The sequence below is a fragment of the Sesamum indicum genome, linkage group LG6 (assembly GCF_026168435.1).
Source record: "Sesamum indicum cultivar Baizhima isolate 11 linkage group LG6, ASM2616843v1, whole genome shotgun sequence".
In the NCBI taxonomy this organism is placed as follows: Eukaryota; Viridiplantae; Streptophyta; class Magnoliopsida; order Lamiales; family Pedaliaceae; genus Sesamum; species Sesamum indicum.
Genome location: NC_142662.1, coordinates 23,699,331 through 23,721,693, shown reverse-complemented (window position 1 = coordinate 23,721,693; position 22,363 = coordinate 23,699,331). Strand labels below are relative to the sequence as shown.

At 35.1% G+C, this 22,363-nt stretch overlaps 4 protein-coding genes across 6 annotated transcripts; 3 read left to right on the top strand and 1 right to left on the bottom strand.

Moving 5' to 3' along the window:
• The first annotated feature begins 1,287 nt into the window (after nt 1-1,287).
• LOC105163645 (hexokinase-3) lies at nt 1,288-7,789 on the top strand. 3 transcript variants are annotated; one of them, XM_088881895.1, is made up of 9 exons: nt 1,288-1,939; nt 3,077-3,260; nt 3,362-3,544; nt 3,943-4,017; nt 4,793-4,948; nt 5,059-5,157; nt 5,245-5,372; nt 6,911-6,992; nt 7,102-7,789. In XM_088881895.1, the coding sequence occupies exons 1-9, from the start codon at nt 1,668-1,670 to the stop codon at nt 7,495-7,497; spliced, it is 1,575 nt and encodes a 524-aa protein (XP_088738021.1). In that variant the 5' UTR covers nt 1,288-1,667; the 3' UTR covers nt 7,498-7,789. The 3 variants fall into 3 exon arrangements, with proteins under 3 accessions (XP_088738021.1, XP_088738020.1, XP_011080375.2); XM_088881894.1 differs by having other exon boundaries at nt 3,077-3,263; XM_011082073.3 differs by having other exon boundaries at nt 1,289-1,939; nt 3,116-3,263.
• Nucleotides 7,790-10,025: 2,236 nt separating this feature from the next.
• LOC105163694 (metalloendoproteinase 1-like) lies at nt 10,026-10,966 on the top strand. Its single transcript, XM_011082135.2, has one exon. The coding sequence runs from the start codon at nt 10,037-10,039 to the stop codon at nt 10,964-10,966; it is 930 nt and encodes a 309-aa protein (XP_011080437.2). The 5' UTR covers nt 10,026-10,036.
• A 3,452-nt stretch (nt 10,967-14,418) lies between these two features.
• Nucleotides 14,419-15,339, top strand: LOC105163695 (metalloendoproteinase 1-like). The gene has a single exon (XM_011082136.2). It carries the CDS (start codon nt 14,419-14,421, stop codon nt 15,337-15,339), a length of 921 nt encoding a protein of 306 aa, XP_011080438.2.
• A 1,063-nt stretch (nt 15,340-16,402) lies between these two features.
• LOC105163696 (receptor-like protein EIX1) lies at nt 16,403-19,687 on the bottom strand. Its single transcript, XM_011082138.3, has one exon. The coding sequence runs from the start codon at nt 19,545-19,547 to the stop codon at nt 16,593-16,595; it is 2,955 nt and encodes a 984-aa protein (XP_011080440.2). The 5' UTR covers nt 19,548-19,687; the 3' UTR covers nt 16,403-16,592.
• Nucleotides 19,688-22,363: the final 2,676 nt, after the last annotated feature.

The window sequence follows — 22,363 nt, the reverse complement described above, 5'->3', positions numbered from 1 at the left end:
TTTGACTAATAGTGGGACTTATTTGTTGGATAAAAACAAACCTCATAGGTGCTAGATGTAATTTTTCAAACCATTGGGGGTCTATTTATAATTACACCAAACTTTATGAGAGGAGAATGTAATTATCCCTAAAAAATAATACATTAAAAAACATAAAAGATAAAATACGATATTCAATTTATGATTTTATTCAAGTAAAAATAAAACGTTATTTCAATACAATAGATGCAAAATTTTACTAATAAAGATAAATTATAATACTCTTATGAAATTTATCACAATTAGAATTATTCCTGCATTGTTTAAAAAACTACAAATACATTCATAGGATCAACGAATTTATAACAAATACTCCCTATAATGGGCTGACACAAGGAGTTTTTTTAAACAATTTTTAATTTTTTAAAAATTTAAATTTTAAAATAATAAAAAAATATTTATTGATTACGATAAATTACAAGGAGCCTGTTGATAATTTATCTTTATTTTAAATTAAAGGAATAATTACAATCTTTTTCTTGAGTTTGATGTAATTACACGTAAATCTCTGTGGTTTGAAAAATTACATCTAATACCTATGAAGTTTGCTCCCGCCTAATAAATAAGTCCCTTCTGTTACTTAAAATTTACTGATTTTATTGATATTAACAAAAAAATAAGAAAATATCAAGCTTTACCCTCGATTGACTTATTGTAAATCATATAATTTTTTTATGACTAAATTACCCTCACACATCTGCATGCACTAATGCATATGAGGAGGTATATATTCATTGTTATAAGGATAGTTTAGTTCGAAAAAAATTATTTGACCTGTAATAAGTCGATATAAGTCAATAATGGGTAAATAGCAATTTTCATTCAATTTTTTTTAATATCAACAAGTTATAGATTTATTTGTTAAAAGAAAATAAATATTAGAAATACTATATATAATTTTTTCAATTATAAAAAATTTATGTATAATTATACAAAAATTTAAAAAGAAGGGATTGTAATTGTGTCCAAATTAAAAGCATGGTACAGTCTTTCTTTGTCAATTGCTTTCTACGAGACGGGAAAAGGTCAGCATCAGCAGTTGAGCACTGGTCAACTCACTAAAACTGCAAAATTTCAAACCAGTGGCAAAATCGTCATTTGGCTTTTCCCATATTGCGAAAATTTCTCCAATTCCCAAGTGGTCAAACCAGAGTCCACCTCGCCATGTCGAAAAGGTTAGCAAATCAGGAATTCCCCAATTCTTCAGGGTTATATTCGTCATTTCCTCTCTCCTTATAAGTACCCAACACTTCGCTTTCCGGGGCACTCCCACCATCACCCCCGTCCCTCTCTCTCTCTAAAAACTTTTTTCGAGCAACTCTTCTGCGTTTCTCCACACTCGCAAAAAGCGAGAATTTCGAAAGGGGAAGAATCGAAGGACGGCGCTGCTTGGAAGCTCGGGCGGCCGTTTCGGGTTGCTTTCACTTGGAAACGGGGAATCATAGTTTAGGTGCCTAGACGGGAGTTTGCGGGAAAGTTTGATTTTTGAAACCGCCGCCTTGTTTTGATCACTGGGAGCGAAGGCTTTCTCTTTGGTTTCTGGAGGAGATGGTTGATTGAATTTGGGTTCCGGTTACTCGAAAAGGCAGTAACAGGAAAAAGGTTTGTGAAAGGAAAGGCGTTTGTTTATGGGGAAGGTGGGGGTAGCCTTGGCGGCGGGGTGTGCGGCGGCGGCGTGCGTGGTGGCGGCCGTGATGGTAGGGAGGAGTGTGAGACGGAGGAGAGGCTGGAGGAGGGTGGTGAGGGTGCTTGAGGAGCTGGAGGAGGGATGCGCCACCACTGTGGGGCGGCTGCGCCAGGTTGTTGATGCTATGGCGGTTGAGATGCACGCGGGCCTGGCCTCTGAGGGCGGGTCTAAGCTTAAGATGCTTCTCACCTATGTTCACGACCTTCCTACTGGGTAAAGCTCAGATGCTCAAGTGTTTATTATGTATGTGTGTGTAGCTGTATATGCGTATGCATCTGCGGCGTATGTCTTAATTGAATTGTGGTTGGTTTTGTACTTGAGTGTGCTGCAGTGGAGTTTAAGTATGCGTTTCTTGGTTGGCATTGAACTTATTTTGGAAATGGTGAATGAAAAATTCAATTTTTAAATATTTCTGTTATATTCAATATTTTCCGTTTCTTCTGATAGTTTAATTTCCGGGCAGACTTAGTTTCAAGCAAATTTCAGGAATGCTAAATGGCTTGTGGCGTTCTTGAATATCTTTTATGTTTTATGCGGACCAACATTTGGAATGTGCTTTCCGTCTGTGTTACTTTTTCTTTTACTTTCATCGGAAGTTCATTATCCGCTGCTTCGGAGGTCTGTTCCTTTTCTTCTCTTGTAGAGTTGCCATTTTAGTTAAATAGTCTATGAGTAGAGAATCATGTGCATACGCTGATCTGTATCATCCCATAGACCGAATAATCCGTGTGACAGGGTTCACTAGGGTTGTATTTTTCTGTTTTAGATTAGTCTATTCCAAAGGCAAATTGATTCTCTGAAAACAAATAATTTCCATTAATGTGCTAGTGCAATCTATCTGTTCGCTTGTTGTTACTTGCCAACAGGGGCGTGTAATATTAATGAGAGTTGAGACACGTTAGTCGACATGTTTTTCCTTTCGATCTTTTGCGTTCCTAATCCTTTCCTACGTGGAGAGTAACCATTGAGATTACGGAAAGATTTTTAGTTGGAAACTTCTTTCTTATTGTTTAAGTGAGTTGCTTTATGAATCTCCTATCGTACTGAAAGTTTCTGGTTGGAAGATCACATACTTTCTACTTATATTGTAATGTAAAGTCATTAAGCCTTCTTTTATTCTCGAGATGAGGATAATTTAATTGTTCTTGCCTTATCTGTTGCTCTAAATTGTAATAGTTTAGTTTGAGATTCTGATTGGTCAGATTGTCATGATTGCTTCAGTTCAGCTTTGATATTGGTAATTCAATTATGGCCAAACATTTGCTTTCATATCTGGGATTCCATTGTACTTGATTTTATGAGCTTTTTATTTCACTGTTGAAAATTCAAACAGCTCCTCTTTTGTAATAGGTGTTATTTGCTGACCAAACTTCTGCTTTTTCCTTCCAGCAATGAAAAAGGGATTTATTACGCCCTAGATCTTGGTGGTACCAATTTCAGGGTTCTGCGGGTTAAGTTGGGAGGCCAAAGGTGCATCATTGAGCATGATGTTGATCTGCAACCTATTCCGCAACATTTGATGACAAGCAGTAGCGTGGTAGCTGAATTTTCATATTGTTGCCTTTTGAGTTCTGGAAATTAATACGTTTTGGGATTTGAAACATCTGATGTTATTCTCTTCAATCCTACTTTCAGGAGCTTTTTGATTTTATAGCGACATCATTAAAGGATTTTGTTGAAAGGGAAGAAAATATTTCTGAACCTTCACAAAGGGAAAGAAGAGAACTTGGCTTCACATTTTCATTTCCAGTGAAACAAACTTCTTCTTCTTCAGGAACTCTGATGAAGTGGACGAAAGGATTCTCTATCGAAGACGCGGTTTGTTGCTTTTTTTTCCCTTTCCTTTGTCCCTCACAAATCATCCGCATTCGTCATTGCAACAATTTGTAGGTTTGGTAAAACTGTTTTCCATTTCGATATCCTAAAGTATGTGTGAAAGAGTTTAGTATATTCTTTGTAATACGTATATCTTTCTTATTTACAATTAAGGAACTTGTCTTAAAGAGTCACAAGTTCCTATTGCGGTTGGTTTTATTGCTGCCCCCCTCAAGTCTAGATTGCTTGTTTTAACTGATGCCTTTTAAGGAGTTGCATGTGACTAAGTATTTAAGGATCATGAAAGATATTTTTGCTTAGATTAAATGATTATCTGATTCACTGATTTATCAGTCCTTGTGGTGGGTGAGATGAGAACTCATGTGCGCAATTTATTGCAGGTTGGTAGAGACGTTTCTCAGTGCCTTCAGGAGGCCTTGTCCCGAAAAGGATTGGATATGCAAGTGACTGTCCTTGTAAGCCCTCTACTTTGTCTGTACCTACGCATACTAATTTTCATGTTGTATTTAAGGAGAAGGCATTGGGAAAAGGCTGTGAAATCCCAATTGCAGCGTGAGTGTTAGTCGAGGGAAAGATAGAGGCTACATGAATTTCTTTTCTGTTGTAGCTTAGCCTGAAGGAGATGCAATGGAACTTGCATATGTGTCAGATTATGTTTGTTGAATTATTCTAAGTATGGATTCAAGATTTTTCTTTTACCATGATTCAACTTGATTTTTTTCCATTTGTCACCAAGTTAATGTTGACCTATCTGTTACTGACGAGGAAGAGCAAGTAATATGCCTGGTAACCATTAGACAACTATTGTTTTTTATGTTTAAGTTGTCAACTTTCTTCATGATTATCTTTCAGCTTCTAGCAATTTAGCATGTTCTTTATTTCATCAAGTTTGTCCACGTTTCTGTTGCCTGACAGAAAGGACAAAGAGTTAGTGTGCTTGAACTTCATGAAGAATAATTTCAGGACATACCATTTGATTTAGGTTGAAAACTTTTTGTCATGATTTTCTTTTCCGAGGGAAATAATTATTTGCTTTCTTTGTGTTTATCTATGATGTCAACTATCTTTAATATGGTGTTGTCTGCTTCATGATCTGAGTTTTATTTCTGGAAGCTGATGAAGGAAATTTTCTTTTGTCAGTTTTTATGTATTTCTCTGGTGTTACTTTATGGAGTGCAGTGCTTATAGTAATATGATCACATGATTCAAAGTTTACTCTTGTTTAAGCAGATTAATGATACTGTGGGAACCTTGGCTCTTGGTCATTATCATGATGAAGATACTGTAGCTGCTGTGATTATTGGAACAGGTACTAATGCCTGTTATTTGGAGCGTGCAGATGCGATCATTAAATGCCAAGGTCTTCTTACAACTTCGGCGGGCATGGTATTTTTTCTAGCGTGTTTGATTGGGCTGTATTTATTTTTGATATTGCAGATTTGCTTAAGTTTTCTTGTTTGTTTTACATTGTTCAATGGTTTTCTTAATTTAAATAGGTAATCAACATGGAATGGGGAAATTTTTGGTCATCTCATTTGCCGAGAACACCATACGATGCAGAATTGGATGCTGATAGTCCTAACCCAAATGATCAGGTGCTGTTACCTAATTCAACAATTTATCATGTAAATTTTGGCTTGATTCTTTATATTGGTGTGCGGCTGATGAGAATCATGCTGCAGGGTTTTGAGAAAATGATATCAGGAATGTATCTAGGAGACATTGTGCGAAGAGTAATTCTTCGGATGTCTCAGGAATCAGATGTTTTTGGACCTGTATCTTCGAAATTACACGAGCCTTTCATCTTGAGGTGATAATTTCATTTGTAGTCTTCATATCTTGTTGTCACCATTATAATGCTGTGTGAAGAAGCACAAGTACAACCACACTAGCTTATCATGCTGATGAATGCTCTTCCACTGGTTAATGTTTGAATGCTCTAAGGAAAACAATCATGAAAAGTTACATGCATCCTCCTTGTGCATGATTTCTAGATGAGTGATATAGGGTGTCTTTTGGCAAATTGAAGAAAGAATACCAACAGACTGGTTGATGAATTGAACTTTAGATATGGGTTTCGGTGTTCTTTTGCCTGGAGTTTGCCTGAAACTCAATTAAATCTGGTCACCGGTAAAGCTTTAAAATCCATGCTAACTTGAGGGGTTTAAGAAAATCTTTGTACATAATAAGAGTTAGAAGTGACAGTTGGAAGCTATACTTAATTTAGGATAGTTATAAGTTTGTGGCTCAGTCAGACTAGTCTTGTGCTATTGGTGCCTGCAAAGATGAAAGATGGATTTGGTAAAGCAAATTGGTGACTCTTCTATCTTTTATTTTCCTATCACTTCTAGTCTCTCAATTATACATGTATTACTGTGCGAATAAGTGACCTCTCTGTCTTTTCTTTTGTCACCACTTTTATTCTATTACATATGTGTCGTGAGAGCTCTAAGATTACAACCAATACCTACTTGACTGCATTCGGTTTATGAGTAAGTATATGCTTAGCGGATAACTGTGGAATCTGAGTGGAGAAGAAAGAGATAAATGGTTAAGTATATTGTTCTTGCAATCTGATTTACATGGATGGCAGTAGGGTAGGTTTCACCGTACTTAGACCCATCCATCCACTAGGGTTCAGATTCTTTCTGCACTTTTTGTTATTGAAGAAAGGAAACTGAGCCAATTTTGCGGAAAATTTTCATAACCTGCAAAACTATAAAGGTAATGCATTCCTCACAGTGTTGCATGCTTCAGTTTTGCATAATTGTTGATGTACCCTCAATATACCTTTTTATTTTACGTTTTTGTTGAAATTATAAGACACTTTAACTTGGTTTTATATTATGCTATGTATGTGAATTTATGGATTGGTAAATGGACAAGCGTTTTGCATATATATGCATATCGAAGGTACACACATTGACCCAGATATATGTCTAGATTATTATATACCTATTACTACATTGGCGGACTGGGCAATCCATGCCTAGACCCAGTCTGTCCAAAATATTTGAACTTGTAAATTTACTAGGCAGCCAATTGTTATCCCTATCTAGACCCATGGGGGCCACTTTATACATTAGACAAGCCCCATGACTTACCTATCTTCATATTTTTGGTCGAGAGATATCTTGACTGTAAGTTATGTTAAGTGTGACATAACAAGTAACATTATAGTGAAATCTGATGCCGATAAGTTTTATATCGTCCTAAAAATGTATAGCAGCCTGAATGTCTGCTAATAAATCAGTTCCCCCATTGGTCCTTATTGGGCAGGTGTATGTTTCTTTTTGTTGATGTCTTTGACATGTGGAATTATTTTCTCATCAGTTCCAAACTTTTCAGGACACCTATGGTTGCTGCTATGCATGAGGATGATTCCCCCAACTTGAATGAGGTTGCGCAAATATTGAAATACACTCTGGAGGTGGAACTTTGTTCATTCCAGTTTCTCTCCCATGCACTCAAAATACTCTAAAGATCCATATCCCTGGTTAAGCACTTATTCTTGTTAGATTGATTTCCTTGCCTTTCAGATCCCTGATGTTCCTCTTAATGTTCGGAAGCTTGTCGTCAAGGTATGCGATGTGGTAACCCGCAGAGCAGCCAGATTGGCAGCGGCTGGTATTGTGGGAATATTAAAGAAGATTGGCAGGGATGGGAATAGTGGAATGACAGGTGGTAAAACCAAAGGTGGAAGCCGAATTAAGATGAGAAGAACGGTAGTAGCAGTGGAGGGAGGCTTATACGCAAACTATACAATGTTCAGGGAGTATCTGAATGAAGCGATGAGGCAAATATTAGGCGAGGATGTGGCTCCTTATGTCATACTTAACGTGACAAATGACGGATCAGGTATTGGAGCAGCACTCTTAGCTGCCTCTCATTCAGCATCAACCATTACGGAAAACACAAATTTTATAGTTATATGAATATACATAATACATATAGCCCCTGTAAATTTGTAGAAAATATATCTTACCATAAAGCGGCTTGCCGGAGGGAGGGAGGGTTTGTGCATATATGTCATAGTAGGTTGATATCATAGGTTACAATTTCTCAATGATATTTGGGAATTCATTTAGAATATAAGAAGGCTAAGGAATTGTCAAATCTCATTTTGTGTCTTCCAGTTTGTGTAATAGGTACAGGTTAACTATGGTCTGAAGTATTGAGTTCAATTCCATTTATTCATTTATTTATTTCATTTTGACATTATTGATACATTTGTTTAGCTGTGCTCTTTCATCTTCCACTAATAAGGGTGCCTACTTAGGCTGGCTCATGTACAAGGTAAGTAACGCATGGCTTTAACTATAACTAACCCGGAACTTTTAATTGCTTATCCAGCAAAATCTTTGTGTCAACTTTGAATGCTGTGATGTGGTCTGCCAACAATGTTTTCAAACAGGGACTGATGATCATATTAACACGATCACCAGTCTCGAATGGATGATTTCTGAGTTGAGATCTAGTTAGTTGAACTGACTGAGATTGATGGAGTCTAAGAGTGTTGTTGCTCGTAGTGAATGGGTGGAGACTTGGGAGGTTATGTATTTATAGGGTGATGCCTGGTGATAGAGATTGGGAGCACAGGGCTGAGGGCTGGCTCACTGCTGTGGCTGTGGCTGTAAAGAGACTGATTTTTTTTTTTCTTCTCAAGTATGTTTAACAAGTTTCTTAGTTTTTTTTTTTTTTTTAATTTGCGGACGAGATTTAAGTATCTGAAAAATCAAAATCAATCAATTTTAATTTTAGATGTGTCCTATCTATATAGCCAATTCAAGTTTAAATATTAAGAAGTCCTTCCGGTCATTAGTGGGTGGATTACATCTATAAAATATATAAAAAAAGAAGAATCAATAAATTAATGGATTACGTATACTAATGATAATTGTTGCTTATATATATTTTATAATACATCGATTCAATTAATAAATTAATACGATTAATCTCAGTAAAAAAATTACATCAATTTAATAAATAATTAAGAACAAATAAAATAAATAATTATATGAAACGGGATAAATACTTTACATATTCAATTGAATTCGAATCTATGAAGTTAGCATTCTAGGTTAAGACATTGTTGGATTGCCGCTCATTTTGGATGCCATAATCCGAGTGATTCATTTTCACTTGAGGAATAATTTGTAATCAACGCTGAAAATTAATGAAGGATTAATATGATTGAGACCAATTTAAAGATTTTGAAAATTGAGTCAATTCTGGACAACACATATATAGGATATAGAGATATATGGTACATCCAAAATTTATCCACCATACTTGAATATGATTGAGAAATTTTCCCAAATATCTATCAATTTCAACTATAACTGAAATTGTATGCTACAAACATCTTGAGAATATAGCAATACTAGAGTTTGTGAGAAAGGACGGATTTAACTCCAAAAGATATTCAAACAATTCAGTCTCTGTACCTTAATTAATTAGCCATATATATTTGAAACATTGCTATTATTAACAAAAATAGAGTTGAATAATTTTTTGTTATTTCGTTTATGATTCTGCATAAGCTGATTTTAGGTGTAATAAAATAGGAATATTGATGCTGTTAGTAAGCGTTACGTATGCATATATTTGGTTATCCTCTTTTTATTCTATTTCACTGATTTTTTTTTCAGTAAATTATATGTTATTTTTATTTAGATTTTGACAAGTGTATATATAACTATTTTATCTTAGATAAATTATTCGTGACATAATTTATATTTTTTCTATTGTTGAATACTGTCGTATTAAATTTTATATTATCTACAATTACTCATTTTCATATAATAATATTTGAATTAGTTATAATATTTATTTGTTATAAAGGATATAAATTTTTGACGAAAATTCTCTCCGTCTCAAAGTTGGAGTCGTAACCCGTCTCTGTTTTTGTTTTAGTAAATTGAGACGAAATATTAAATCCTTAGATAACCTATCTTCAGTTTATGATTTTATTTTAGAAATTCAAACAAATTTTAATCCAATTCTTTTCCTCCCTAACTTGTGAAAATATGGGACAGGTCTGTTTCTGTCTCTACGGGACAGGCACTAAATAATCAAGTAAATATCTGATCTTCAAAATCTAATACGGACAATAAATTTCATTATGACACTAATAATTAGTTGCAATCTCCAAAATCTAATAGAGTTAACGATTGTTTCTAAATTATACAGCTAGCAATTTTAGATTTTCAAGATACATAATAGACAGAAATATAACTTCTTTTAGAAATCAATTACATAAAACCAGAATTTCATTACAGGTTTCCGGCAACCAAACAAGAGGGGAGAGAGAATGTAGTTAATCATCAACATACTTACTTAATTAGAACAGGAATTCTAGTCATAAGGGCTAACAAGAATTGCTCAAAACAACCATCAAAACTCTATAAAAAGGGGTTAATTAGCTCTTGAAACAAAACCAATTCTCCCAAAATAAGTGATTTCTTGATAATTATGGAGCCAAAGTCCCTTTACATGCTCTCATGCATTCTCCTCATTTTTCTTCTCAACCCTATCTCATTGATCACTCGTGCAGATCCACCTCATCATCAACTCGATGCACAAAAACCGTCAGCTATGGATTTCCTGAAAACCCTAATCGGAGCCCGGAAAGGAACAGCATCTAAGGGCATCCCTCAACTCAAAAAGTATCTTTCACGCCTTGGATACATGAACGATAACAATCATACAACACCAGCAAATCAGACAAATGATTTCTTTGACGATAAATTAGAGTTGGCTGTAAAACGTTACCAGACATTCTTCAAACTCACAGTAAATGGGATTATGGATGACAATACTGTCACACAAATGTCACGCCCCCGATGTGGGGTGCCTGATTTCAACCTCAACACAAGCAACGAGCTCTTCCTCCAAATCCCAACCTCAGCCTCACACTATACTTTCCTTCCTAATAAGCCCACATGGCCTCGCACAAAGAGAAACCTCACCTATTCATTCCCGGTGATTGCACGGCGGGATGTATATCCCGCCATTGAGCATGCAACCGAACTATGGGCCTTTTTTTCGTCCTTTAAATTCTCGTACACACAAAATTATGATCGGGCTGACATTAAGATCAGTTTTCAGTATGGGAATCATGGGGATGGATATCCTTTTGATGGGCGTGGAGGAATTTTGGGGCATGCTCTTCCACCGACTATTGGTATACTTCACTATGATGCAGATGAGAATTGGGTGAATGGTGAAACACCGGGTGCATTTGATTTGCAGACTATAGGGTTGCATGAATTAGGACATATTCTTGGACTTGGGCATACTAATGATGTTAGGGCCATCATGTATCCTAATATGGACCCGGGTGTCAGAAAAGTTTTGGGACAAGATGATATGGACGGAATTAAGGCATTGTATCCAAACTAGCCCTCAAACAAAAATTAAGAAAAAGAATAAAATCTTCTTGTTACGACAACATAATTGAAAATTAAATAGTTTCATTATTTAATTTGGATAATTGGCAATGTTCTAGTGTTGGTTCCTCATTTAATTTAAATTTTATGACGTTCTAAATAAGGATTAAATGTATTTTTGATTCCGTAATTTAATTTATTTGACGGTTTTTTAACTACAAGAAAATAGTTCAATAGCTACGAAAATTTGTAATGCTAAAATTTCAGCCAATCACAATGCAAACCCCAATTTGAAAAGTCACATGCCTGGTATGTGACTTTTTTCGATGAGTGACTCAACTTTCCGACCAAATTTGTACCAAAATTGAGATTTTTTCAGTTTTACGGGACCAAAATAGAACTCTAGTAACTTAAGAGACTAAAACGAGAATGACCTGAAGTCAGGGGACGAAAATTACCTTTAATCCACTATGTAAAATTTAGCAAATTTAAAATTATATTATCTTATCAAATATTATTTTTTTCATAGATTCCAGAACCCATAACAAAGTTAACGACTTTATAAGAAAGTTGGCTCATGGCCCGTCGACATGTTTCTTGCTATAAAGGGTATTTTCTAAATGGATTCAAATTCCATACTTTGGAGTATGGGCATTCTAAAGCAATATCAAACTATGGTGTATGTGTTTTGGGGAGTACCTACAATAAATATGAAGTGAATTATTATGGAATTTTGGAAGAAGTTATAGAATTGGAGTATTACGGTATAAGACGTGGGGTTGTCTTATTTAAGTGTCATTGGTATGATACTTTTCATAAAGGACTTAAATGACACACATCGGGTCTTGTGAAAATTAACCATAAATTGAAATTAAAATCACATGACCTTTTTCTATTGGCTTTCCAAGCTCAACAAGTCTATTTCATAAACTCTCCAAGCACCAAAGAGAAGCATTATTGGTGGGAGTGTGCAAAGAAAAGGCTACTGGTAAATCTGACGTTCAGTAAGCTGAAGGACAAGACGAGAATATTGAGCAAAGAGTCGATATTACTTTTCAAGAGGTGAGGCATCCGATCCACACAAAATTGATTGAGATGAGATCAATATTGTTTTGGATGGTGTGGTAGAAGAAGTAGATGCAAAAGAATTTTAGGGACTTCAACATGGCATAAATTTTAGTGAAGTCATAATAAAGGCTGAAGATCATTGGTAAGGAGAAGAAGAATTCGAACTAGAATATGAATAAAAAAAGGAATATGATTCAAATGAAATTGATGAGGATATGGACACTAATAACTGAATAACTCTAGTATTGAATATTAGAACTCCATAAGGTGTGTGATTATAGTCAGCCTACAATAATATGTCCTGCCCAAATTAAGAACTTAATTAACCTAAATATGAACTTAATGATAGGAAATTCCTGTATAACCCTTGCTGTTGAAGGACATACGTAATTAATGTGCAAGTCACATGTGATTTTCTGATTAAATTTGATGGGGTTTAATTATTAAAAGACGAAAAAATCCTTCATTCAGGGCAAAAAAGATATTTTGCAAAGATCCGTGCATGAGATCGCGGATCGGGTCGCTGGGACCCACCCCACTGGTTGACCCGAACTCTGGAAGTAGCTACATACCGCATGGTTGGAGTTAGGAACGCCCAGATCAGGACACATGGATACATCGACAGTGTTCAGTTTGATCCTATAAATACTTCAGATCTAACTCAATTGAGGTAACTGGCATTTATTACCCATTGACTCTTTGACTACAGATCACATATTTCTATCTCGACACCAATAACTAATTTGGGCGTCAGAGGATTTTCGTTGGGAACGAACCTGACTAGTCTAACGTACCTGTTTCATTTCTCTGAACTCATCACATATTGAATTAATCAAAATTTTAAAATTATATGACTAAATTACAAAAATTAACTTATGGAGAACTAAAAATACTATCTTAATAAAATACCTAAAATTGTATTTTTTTTCCTTAAGGATGGACGCGGAAATAATTGCAATTAAGAGATATAAATAAGTTAGTTGATGAACAAGAAACTAGACAAACATATAGATAACTAGCCCATACTTAAATTTTATCCTAGAAAATTTAGCCGATTTAATTAGTAGTAATAATCTATCATGAAGTTAATCAATAAAATAATTTATAAATGATAAAAAGATTCAAAATTAAGAAAATTAATAATCATTTTGTCAACACTAATTGGGTGTTTGGCTAAGCATATTTAAAAAATCGAATAGGCTCAGTCACGTACATTTTATAAGATATTTTTAGAGCTTATAAAAGAAGTTAAAATTTATTTTAAATTAAACATAAATTCGTTAAATGTTTTGAAAATATAAAATCATGGAAGCTATAAGATGTACTTAGTAATGAAAAATATATAATTAATTTGAAGAAAGTTTTTAATATCATAATTAGAAATAAATTGGCAATTCTTCTTCTTTTTTTTTCTTTTTTGGAAATTCTTACGTATAATCTCATAATATTTTAATTTTATAATTTATTGTATCTTTTCTTAAAAAATTTACCAAACACTAAAAAATACGCTCTTGTGCTATTAACACACAATATGATTTATACACATACATATATGTAAAACAAAGACTTAATTATATTTGGACCCTATCTAAAAATACGAAATAACACTTTTCTCCTAAAAAAATTTAAAATTACATTTACATCATCTTTGAAAATTCTCAATTTATAGATGACCACATTTTGTTAGGGTTTGGACGTAAAATATTGAGTTAGAAAAAAAAATACGTAGATTTTCAATTTGTCTCTCATTTATTATATTCTCATGTATATTTTTGTACTTATAATAAACGGATAAATAATATATATATATATATATATGAAATGGGGTTAATATCATTATATTTTTATTGTTATAAATACAAAATTATTACATGAGAATATACATGAGGGCTAAAATTTAAAATATGTAATATTTTTGCTAATCGTCGATAATTTTCATTCAAATCTTAATGAAAAATAATTAAGTATAAACAATGAATTATTTGAAAGGAGTATAAGTGTAGTTTTAGAACTTTTTTGTGGCAAAAGATAATGTTAGCATTTTTAGACAGGGTCTCAGTGTAATTAACCTAAAGTAAATAGTAGATATTATTTATAATATATACTCGAACTTGCTGATCGTGACCTTATTTAGGAGCTGAATCATGGGAGTCCAATAACTATATAAATTGAGGAGCTACTTTGTAGCAAAATTGGAGTGAATTTCGTATCAATTATTCCTAATTAATTGATCTATTACCATCTCATTTCCTCCTTCCTCTCTCTCCCAAACTCAGCAATTAAACAGAATTAAGCACCCCTGGACAAGTATAAAAGCACATCAATCTTTTCCAAAGACCACAACAAATTCTACAAATTATCAACACTTTGCAATCACTGTCACACAAGGAAAACATCATGGCCCCCAAAGTTTCTTACACTTGTTCATCCATGTTCTTTCTCCTTCTCTCCCTCTCTTCTCTCTACATTTCCCATGCACATTACCCACAAAGTAGTGAAGAAAACAGACCTTCACCCCTCAGTTTCTTGACCAAACTGATCGACACAACCCACAAAGGGCACGAGGCCGACGGCCTAAGTGAGCTGAAGAAGTACCTCGCCAATCTTGGCTACATAGACCACACCAACCCCACAATTCAAACACACTTGAATGATGATGTCTTTGACGATACGTTAGAGACGGCCGTCAGGAAGTATCAAGAATTCTACAACCTTCAAATCACGGGACGTCTCAATAAAGAAACCGTGAAACAATTGCAAGAACCACGTTGCGGGTTACCTGATTTCCACCCCAACGCAAACCTCACGTCGTTTGTCCATAACTGGACCGGCGCTCTCTACACGTATCTTGGGACGACATGGCCGCCTGGCAAACGAAACCTCACGTTTTCATACCCGGAGAGTTTTAGAGACGATGCTAAGCTCCCAATGGCGCTTGCATTCGGCAGATGGATAACTGTTTCGCCATTCAACTTTGAGTATAGGTCTGACTTCGGTTCAGCTGATGTAAAAGTGAGCTTCGAGAGAAGGGATCATGGAGACGGGTCCCCTTTCGATGGGCCTAACGGGGTTCTGGCTCACGCGTTCTGGCCGACGGACGGGAGGCTTCACTTTGATGCGGAGGAGAATTGGACGCCATACGTTGCCAAAGGGTCGTACGATCTGCAGACTGTTGGGTTGCATGAGTTAGGACACATTCTGGGGCTGGGGCATAGCCAGGATCCGAAGGCATCCATGTTTGCTTATTTTCAACCTGGGGAAAGAAGGGATTTGAATGAGGATGATATTCGAGGAATCCAGACTTTGTACCCCAACTAATCTCTTGTTTTTTTTATTTCAAAATTTGACTATAGTGGATCGAAAATAATTAAACTTTGTTCTGTATAGTTTATCTTTCTAACTTTGGTTTTGTTGGAAAAATAATACATGCATTGCAGGGTAAAATTGTGTTTTAGTACCATTAAGAAATGTCAGTTTTGTTTTTGGTATCATAAATTTTACAAGTTTGGGTTTTAGTACATTAAACCAAAAAAAATAAGTATTTTTACTACCAATTTAACGGTAGAGCCCATGTGCTGTACACATGGGTCTTAACGGCCGTCAACCCCACAATTTTGGTGAGAAAAGTCACATGAGTTTGAGAAAATGGAGGAAATTTTAGTCTTCCAACATTTTATAGTGTTCTGGTACTATTAAATCATTTCACCCTTCAAAAGTCAAACTCTGGATACATTTTTACCGCAAAATGGTTAGAGAGATTAAACTGAGACAAAAATTAAAGTTTAGGAATACTAAAATTAAGAAATGAATATGAGGGACTAAAATTTAAAGGACACAAATATAATATTTATCCTAAGATTAAATTTTGTAAAATTTAATTTGAGCAATAAGACTAAAATTGCATCTTATGTTAGAATAGGTCACAATGTCCAAGATGGAAAAGTACTAAAAAGTCGCATGTTGGGAAATGAATAAAACTTAGTTACGGAATTTGCAACGAAAATAATCACTTTTTCAATTCCAAACAGTATAGCAACGAATTTTTAATGGAAGGAAGGCTACCACAAAAAGTGTACTTGGAAAAGAGTTCCGACAACAAAAGTTCCGTTCCAATTTTATCGGATTTCCCCGAAGGGACGACAACAAAAGTTATTGCTTGGAATTTTTGCACTTAGATATGATATTGTTCTTTTGAAATAAAAGCTAAACAAAAAGAATATTGGATTAGTTTGTTTTAAGTCTAATTCTGCTCATGTATAGTCTCGATCCAACAGGTCAACTGCACTGTGAGATAGTAAGAACTAAATTTAATTAATAAGACATTTAAATCAGTCGGAAAATCCAATTAATTGATACAATTCATGAATATTTCAGTCTATCGTCATAAAAATATTAAAATCATTATATATTAAAGTCCAAAAATCATTACAAGAACTAAATAAAGTAGAATGATGATACATATTACATGCAGTCCAAGGACTAGATATTGTAAAGGATACGATTATCAGACATAGAGCTCAGTATTATTGTATAGGGAATGGGCATCATCAAAATTGATCCAAATTTCATGATCAAGAATCACAAACTCTTCTCCACATTTCAACTACAAATCTGAAGTATGCAACTCTCCATGACTTCTTGAAGATCAAAGTCCCACATGACCCCCAGAACCCCACAATGAATCCCAAAGCCACAGACACATAAAACCAGTTGATTTCAGGTCCAGAACCTGATCCATCTTCTTCTTCACTACTCTTCGGACCTGGATTTCCACCATCGGCAGTACAATTCGTTGGGAGTGGAAGGCCGCAGAGCTCGTTTCCGGTAAAGCTGGACGAGCTAAAGCTCTGGAGTTGGGTGCTGACAGGTATTCTTCCCGACAAGTTATTGAACGATAAGTTCAAATAATTCAAAAAGTTGAGATGGGTGATGCTGAGTGGAATCTCACCAGAAAGCCGATTTCTTGACAGATCAAGGGATTCCAGAAGTTCCATTTTACCGATACTAGTTGGGATCACTCCAGTTAAATCATTTCCTGACAGGTTTAACGATCTCAATCCAGCAAGGCTAGTTAGTTCCTCAGGAACTTGTCCTGATAATTGATTGTTTGAAAGATCGATGCTGCTGAACAGTGAAAGAATCGTATCGTATTGGAATTCACTTCCTTTCGTTGCCAAAAGAGCACTCTCCATGAACACACCCATAAAATAAGAATAGTAAGTTTCGCCACTGAAATTTGCCAACTTGCTTTCTGAACTCATCGCTGTCAAATTGCCGACACATGTAGGTATACCACCAGAAAAATCATTTTCTGCCAGGTCCAGGATATGAAGAAAGCTGAGACTGCAAATTTCTTGAGCAATTTTTCCACTTAACATGTTAGACCGCAGAATGAGAATCCTCAAGCTGGACAGGCTTGTCCCTATCCATGCAGGAACATTTCCAACTAACTTATTTCCAGACAGGTCAAGTTTTATCAACCTTGTGCAGTTCTGTAGAGAATAAGGTATCATTCCGGACAGAGCATTGTCGTATAAGTTCAAAGACAGCAGATTTCCCAAGAGTCCCATGGATCCTGGAATGGTTCCAGATAAATTATTGTTTCCAAGATTTATCACTTGTAATGACGGCCAACTTATCCAGCAGTCGGGAATTTCTCCCGATAATTGGTTTCTGCCGAGATGAAGAATAGTCAAAGAATTCGTCTTATTGCTGCATAAAATACGAGAAATGCCTCCTGAAAATGAGTTGTTCGAGAGATCTAGCTCACTGACACTGTATGATACACGGGGTAACGGACCACTGAACATGTTAGAACTCAAGTACACCCAATTTGGACCATTTATGTCAGGAAGTTCGCCAGAAAGTTGGTTGTGGGATAGATTCATAGAACTTATCATAGATAAGTTCCAGAACCATTTAGGAATCTCTCCAGAGATTCCAGTGCAAGATAAGTCGAGCACAGAAACGCTTTTCTGGGTTTGGAGCCACAAGGGAAGCTGAGTGCCCAAATTCCATAAATTCATAAAGATAGTGGTCAGTTGGAAGGGTGGAGTCCAATCTTCAGACACTTTTAATGTCAAGGGATTTCCAGAGGCTGAGATTATAGTTAGTTTAGTAAGATTGACAAAGTGATTTTCAGTCACAACACCTTCCAGCATGTTGTTTTCCATTACAAGAACTTCCAAGTTGGAAAGCTGTCCAAAACTCAGAGGAAATGTTCCCGTCAATTTGTTGTTATCTAGTCTCAGTATTGTCAAGGATGACAACCTTCCTAAAGTAACAGGAATTGGACCAGTAAATGAGTTGTTACCAAGATCAAGTGTCTGAATATTCTCAAATTCTCCAAGTTGTTCTGTCAGTTGACCAGACAGACGATTCCCTCTAAGGCCTAATGTCTCCAAAGAAGCTAAAAAGCATTCAGACATACTACTTCCAAAAACTTCGGACAACTCTCCTTGCAATTCGTTGAAAGAAAGTTCAAGAATTTGCAAGTTGCAAAGATTTCCAACTTGCCAAGGAATCTTCCCTGAAAGCTGGTTAGAGGAGAGATCAAGGACTCTCAAAGAGCTCAGATTCGCAATTGAATCAGAAATGCTTCCATAGAGGAAATTGATACTCAAAGAGACAGACTCCAGGTTTCGACAATTGAACAGCCAGTAAGGCAAAGTAGAATTGAACCTATTCTGGGAGAGATCAAGAAACCGGAGATTGGTCATGTTTGTTTCAGCACTTGGAATTGGACCCTCAAAGTTGTTTCTTTGCAGTTGAAGAGATACTAAATTGGTAAGAGAAAAAATCCAGTTTGGAACGAGAGATTGGAATTCGTTACTCGACAAATCCAGGACAGCTAGGGACGAAAAATTAGTAATATCAAGAGGAGCAATACCGTCAAGACCACAACTAGACAGATGCAACTCTATTAAGTTAGGCAACTTGTTTACCACCTGCAACCAGTTGGGCACTTTGCTGAGGTTCACATAGTTAAAGTTCAAGAACTCCAAATGAGAAAGGCCCGACAACCATTCAAGGCTGTCAACCTCTAACGATCCACTCAAATCTAAAGTACGTAAATTTGACAGGTTTCCGAGATGATGAGGAATGATCCCTCGGAATCCAGCATACGATAAGTTGACATACTCTAGACTTACCAATGAACCAAAGAAGCCTGGAATCTGTGTCCCTGTGAAATCATTTTGACTTAAGTCGAGGAACCTCAGATGCTTCAGACTGAGCAGAGAAGGGGCTATTTTGCCTCCCAATCCTGAACCAGAATCAGGGCTCTGGAGGTGGAGCTCAGACACATGGCCGGTCAAGTTGTCGCAGAGGACACCGTCCCATTCACAGCAATCAACTGTTGCGTCCCAAGAGGACAGGAGATTGGAGGGATCGTCTAACTCTTGCTTGAAGCTCAAAAGAGCTTGTTTCTCTCTTTCTCCGCACAATGCAGAGTTGATCAAGCTGATGCTTGCTGTAAAAGTGAGTACGAAAAGCAAGACTGCAGTTGTTCTTTTTGAGGCCTTCATGATGTTCAATTACGGCTGATATTTTGGAAGTAGGAACACATATGTATTGTTCCATGTTTCTAAGTTCAACCTTTCTCCTTTGTCTATTCTGGAAAACTCCATTCAGACAACATAGACCAAGAGGTTGATTGCATTGCAAGAATATAAAAAGATCATGTGGATTTTGTCAAGGTATTATTAGTCTTCTGCATCAGATAAAACAGTAGTCTAAGAATTTATTAGTTTCTTTTTCTATGTTACATTCATGTTCTCTTTAAAATATTTGCATTCACTTATCATGATAGAATCAATTTACCTACTTCAGGTGGACTTTTAGTGGAACCAAGAATTTGACACACGGTTTCTATTATTATTTTATCTCCGTCTTATGTTTGATACATGAGAACAAGTTGTCGTCAACACATAGAACTAAATACATTGACAAACAACCTTGTATATTCACAGAAATTTCGTCGAAGCAGACATACAAGATAAGAACCATGAGAAAGAGAAGTGGTTTGCCAGATGGAGGCCGAGAGAGGAATGTCTGCTCAAATTCTTAGATTCACATTTTCAAATTATAGTTTATGAATATTGATTGACTTAATTTTTTTTTGTTTTTTTAACATGAAGTTGTTTTAAATCAATTTCTTCAAATTATTTGTTGAGTGAAAAAGAAAAATTGCTAAAGGAAAGAAGTTGGTGTATGTGACAAGGTGTCACTGGCCGCATCTTAGCCAAGAATGTTGCAGTGGCTGAAAGGGAAGTGCGGGCGGCAAGGATCCATGCCAACACGCATGCATGTGCACAAACGGTAAGTGAGCGGAGACTATTACAAACTAGAGATTGCAGTCTAATTTATATGGAAACTTTCTTGAGGTATGAGATGCTATTCGTCAAGTATGAAATCATTTCTCAAAGGTTCGGTGTAATCCAAGACATTTCGCTGCAAGACAAAAGAGTCTGCCCGTGACATAAGGTAAGTGAGTGGGTGGGGTGGGGGGAGGAGATATCTAGGGATGGCAATCGGGTCGAGGAAATTGGTAGCCTAGCTCAGTTGGATTGGATTTGGTATAATTTTTGACGTGTTAGGGGTGGGTCCGAGTCCAATGATTTGGAACTTGGTTGGGTTCAAGGAGGGTTTCGGGTTTTATTCCAGGCTCATCCTGCACTAGCCCCGTTTCATATCTACTTATGCATATACTAGGTACTAGGACATAATGGTATTAAATATAAATTTTTAAATAATTTTGCATATATCCAATTTTATATAAAAATATAAAACACAAATAATTAGTCAAATGTATTTTTTTGTATTATTTAATTTAATTATTTAATAACCCATCTCAAATTTATTAATATTATTTTATTATAAGATACAAAATTTATAATAAAAACAAAAATTTAAAATCAAACCAAAGCAGGGACGGTATGGGTTGGCGGGTTTCGGGGCAGGGTTATTCTTATTAGGTGGGTTTCTGATCCAGACAAACCCACTTCAAATCTATCTAGCTACCATCCATAGATATCTCGGATAAAATTCATTTTCATCCTTCTTTTCAATTTAATTTCAAATTGATCCCTATCTTGTTAATTAACTTCAAATAGTCCCTCCAATAATTTTTCAGCATTAATTTTTGGTAAAATTATATAATTTTCCTAAATTGCCCTTCATAAGTTTTACTTTATTAATATAATCGTCCCTCACATTTAATTTATAGTGCATTTTACTCCCTTGTACATAGATTTATATATAAAAAAGCCTAATATTTTTTTTGTCAAAATAGTGTTGCATAAAAGAATTCAATATTTTTCAAGGAAAAAATTATTTTATCAAAAATATTTTTGTCAAAATACTTTTATATATAAGAAATTATATTTGTCAAGATATACTTTTGTACAGAAAAAAAACTGACAGTTTTGTCAAGATATATATTCAGTTTTTATTACATATTTATTTATAGAATAATTTATTCTTGTAACATGTTTATATATTGTTTTTTATAACTTTTGTAACTCAATAAAGAATATTTATTTTTAATCATATTTCAAAAAAAATATTGTAATTTTTTTTTTCAAAATTAACTCTTGACAACATATGTTAGGTGCACAAATCACACTTTCATAAATGAGAAATCCTGCATTTTGTTATATAAAATAGTTAACTAAAAACTAAATAAATACATAATATAGAATGATATATAGAACTGCATAAATAAATTAAATTCAATTTAAAATTAAATAGGCATATAATTCTCACTTGCTAATAACGAATTATCAATATTATATTCATGCATACAATATATTTTTTTTGAACTTGAGGACTTGTTATAGTAAAATATAAACATGCCTAATAATTTAAATAATTTACTAACTTGAAACTAAAGAAACACTTATATTTACTAATATTTGACAAAAATATTATTTTTTACATGCAAATTGGTGTGTAATGAATTATATTAAAAATGAAATGATAATGTGAAGGACCAAATGATTTAAGGTAAAAATTTTAGAAGAATAATTTAGAAAAATTAATATAATTTGGTCATAAATTAATGCCTGAAATCAAAGGAGGGACTAATTTGAAGTTAATTGAAATGATAGGGATGATTTTGAAAAGTCAGGGATGAAAAATGAATTTTAGCCTAAATATCTCTGAGTGATGGGCCGGGTAAGGATCCATACCCGAACCCGATCTGTAAGAAAAGACCTAAAGAATATTGAAAAACTAGCCGTTAGACCCCGAAAAAAATGCATACTATGCGGCCTGCAAGTAACGGTCGGAAATGATTTTGAAAAGTTGAACAGAGCGCTCCCTTTTATAAGCATCTGCTATT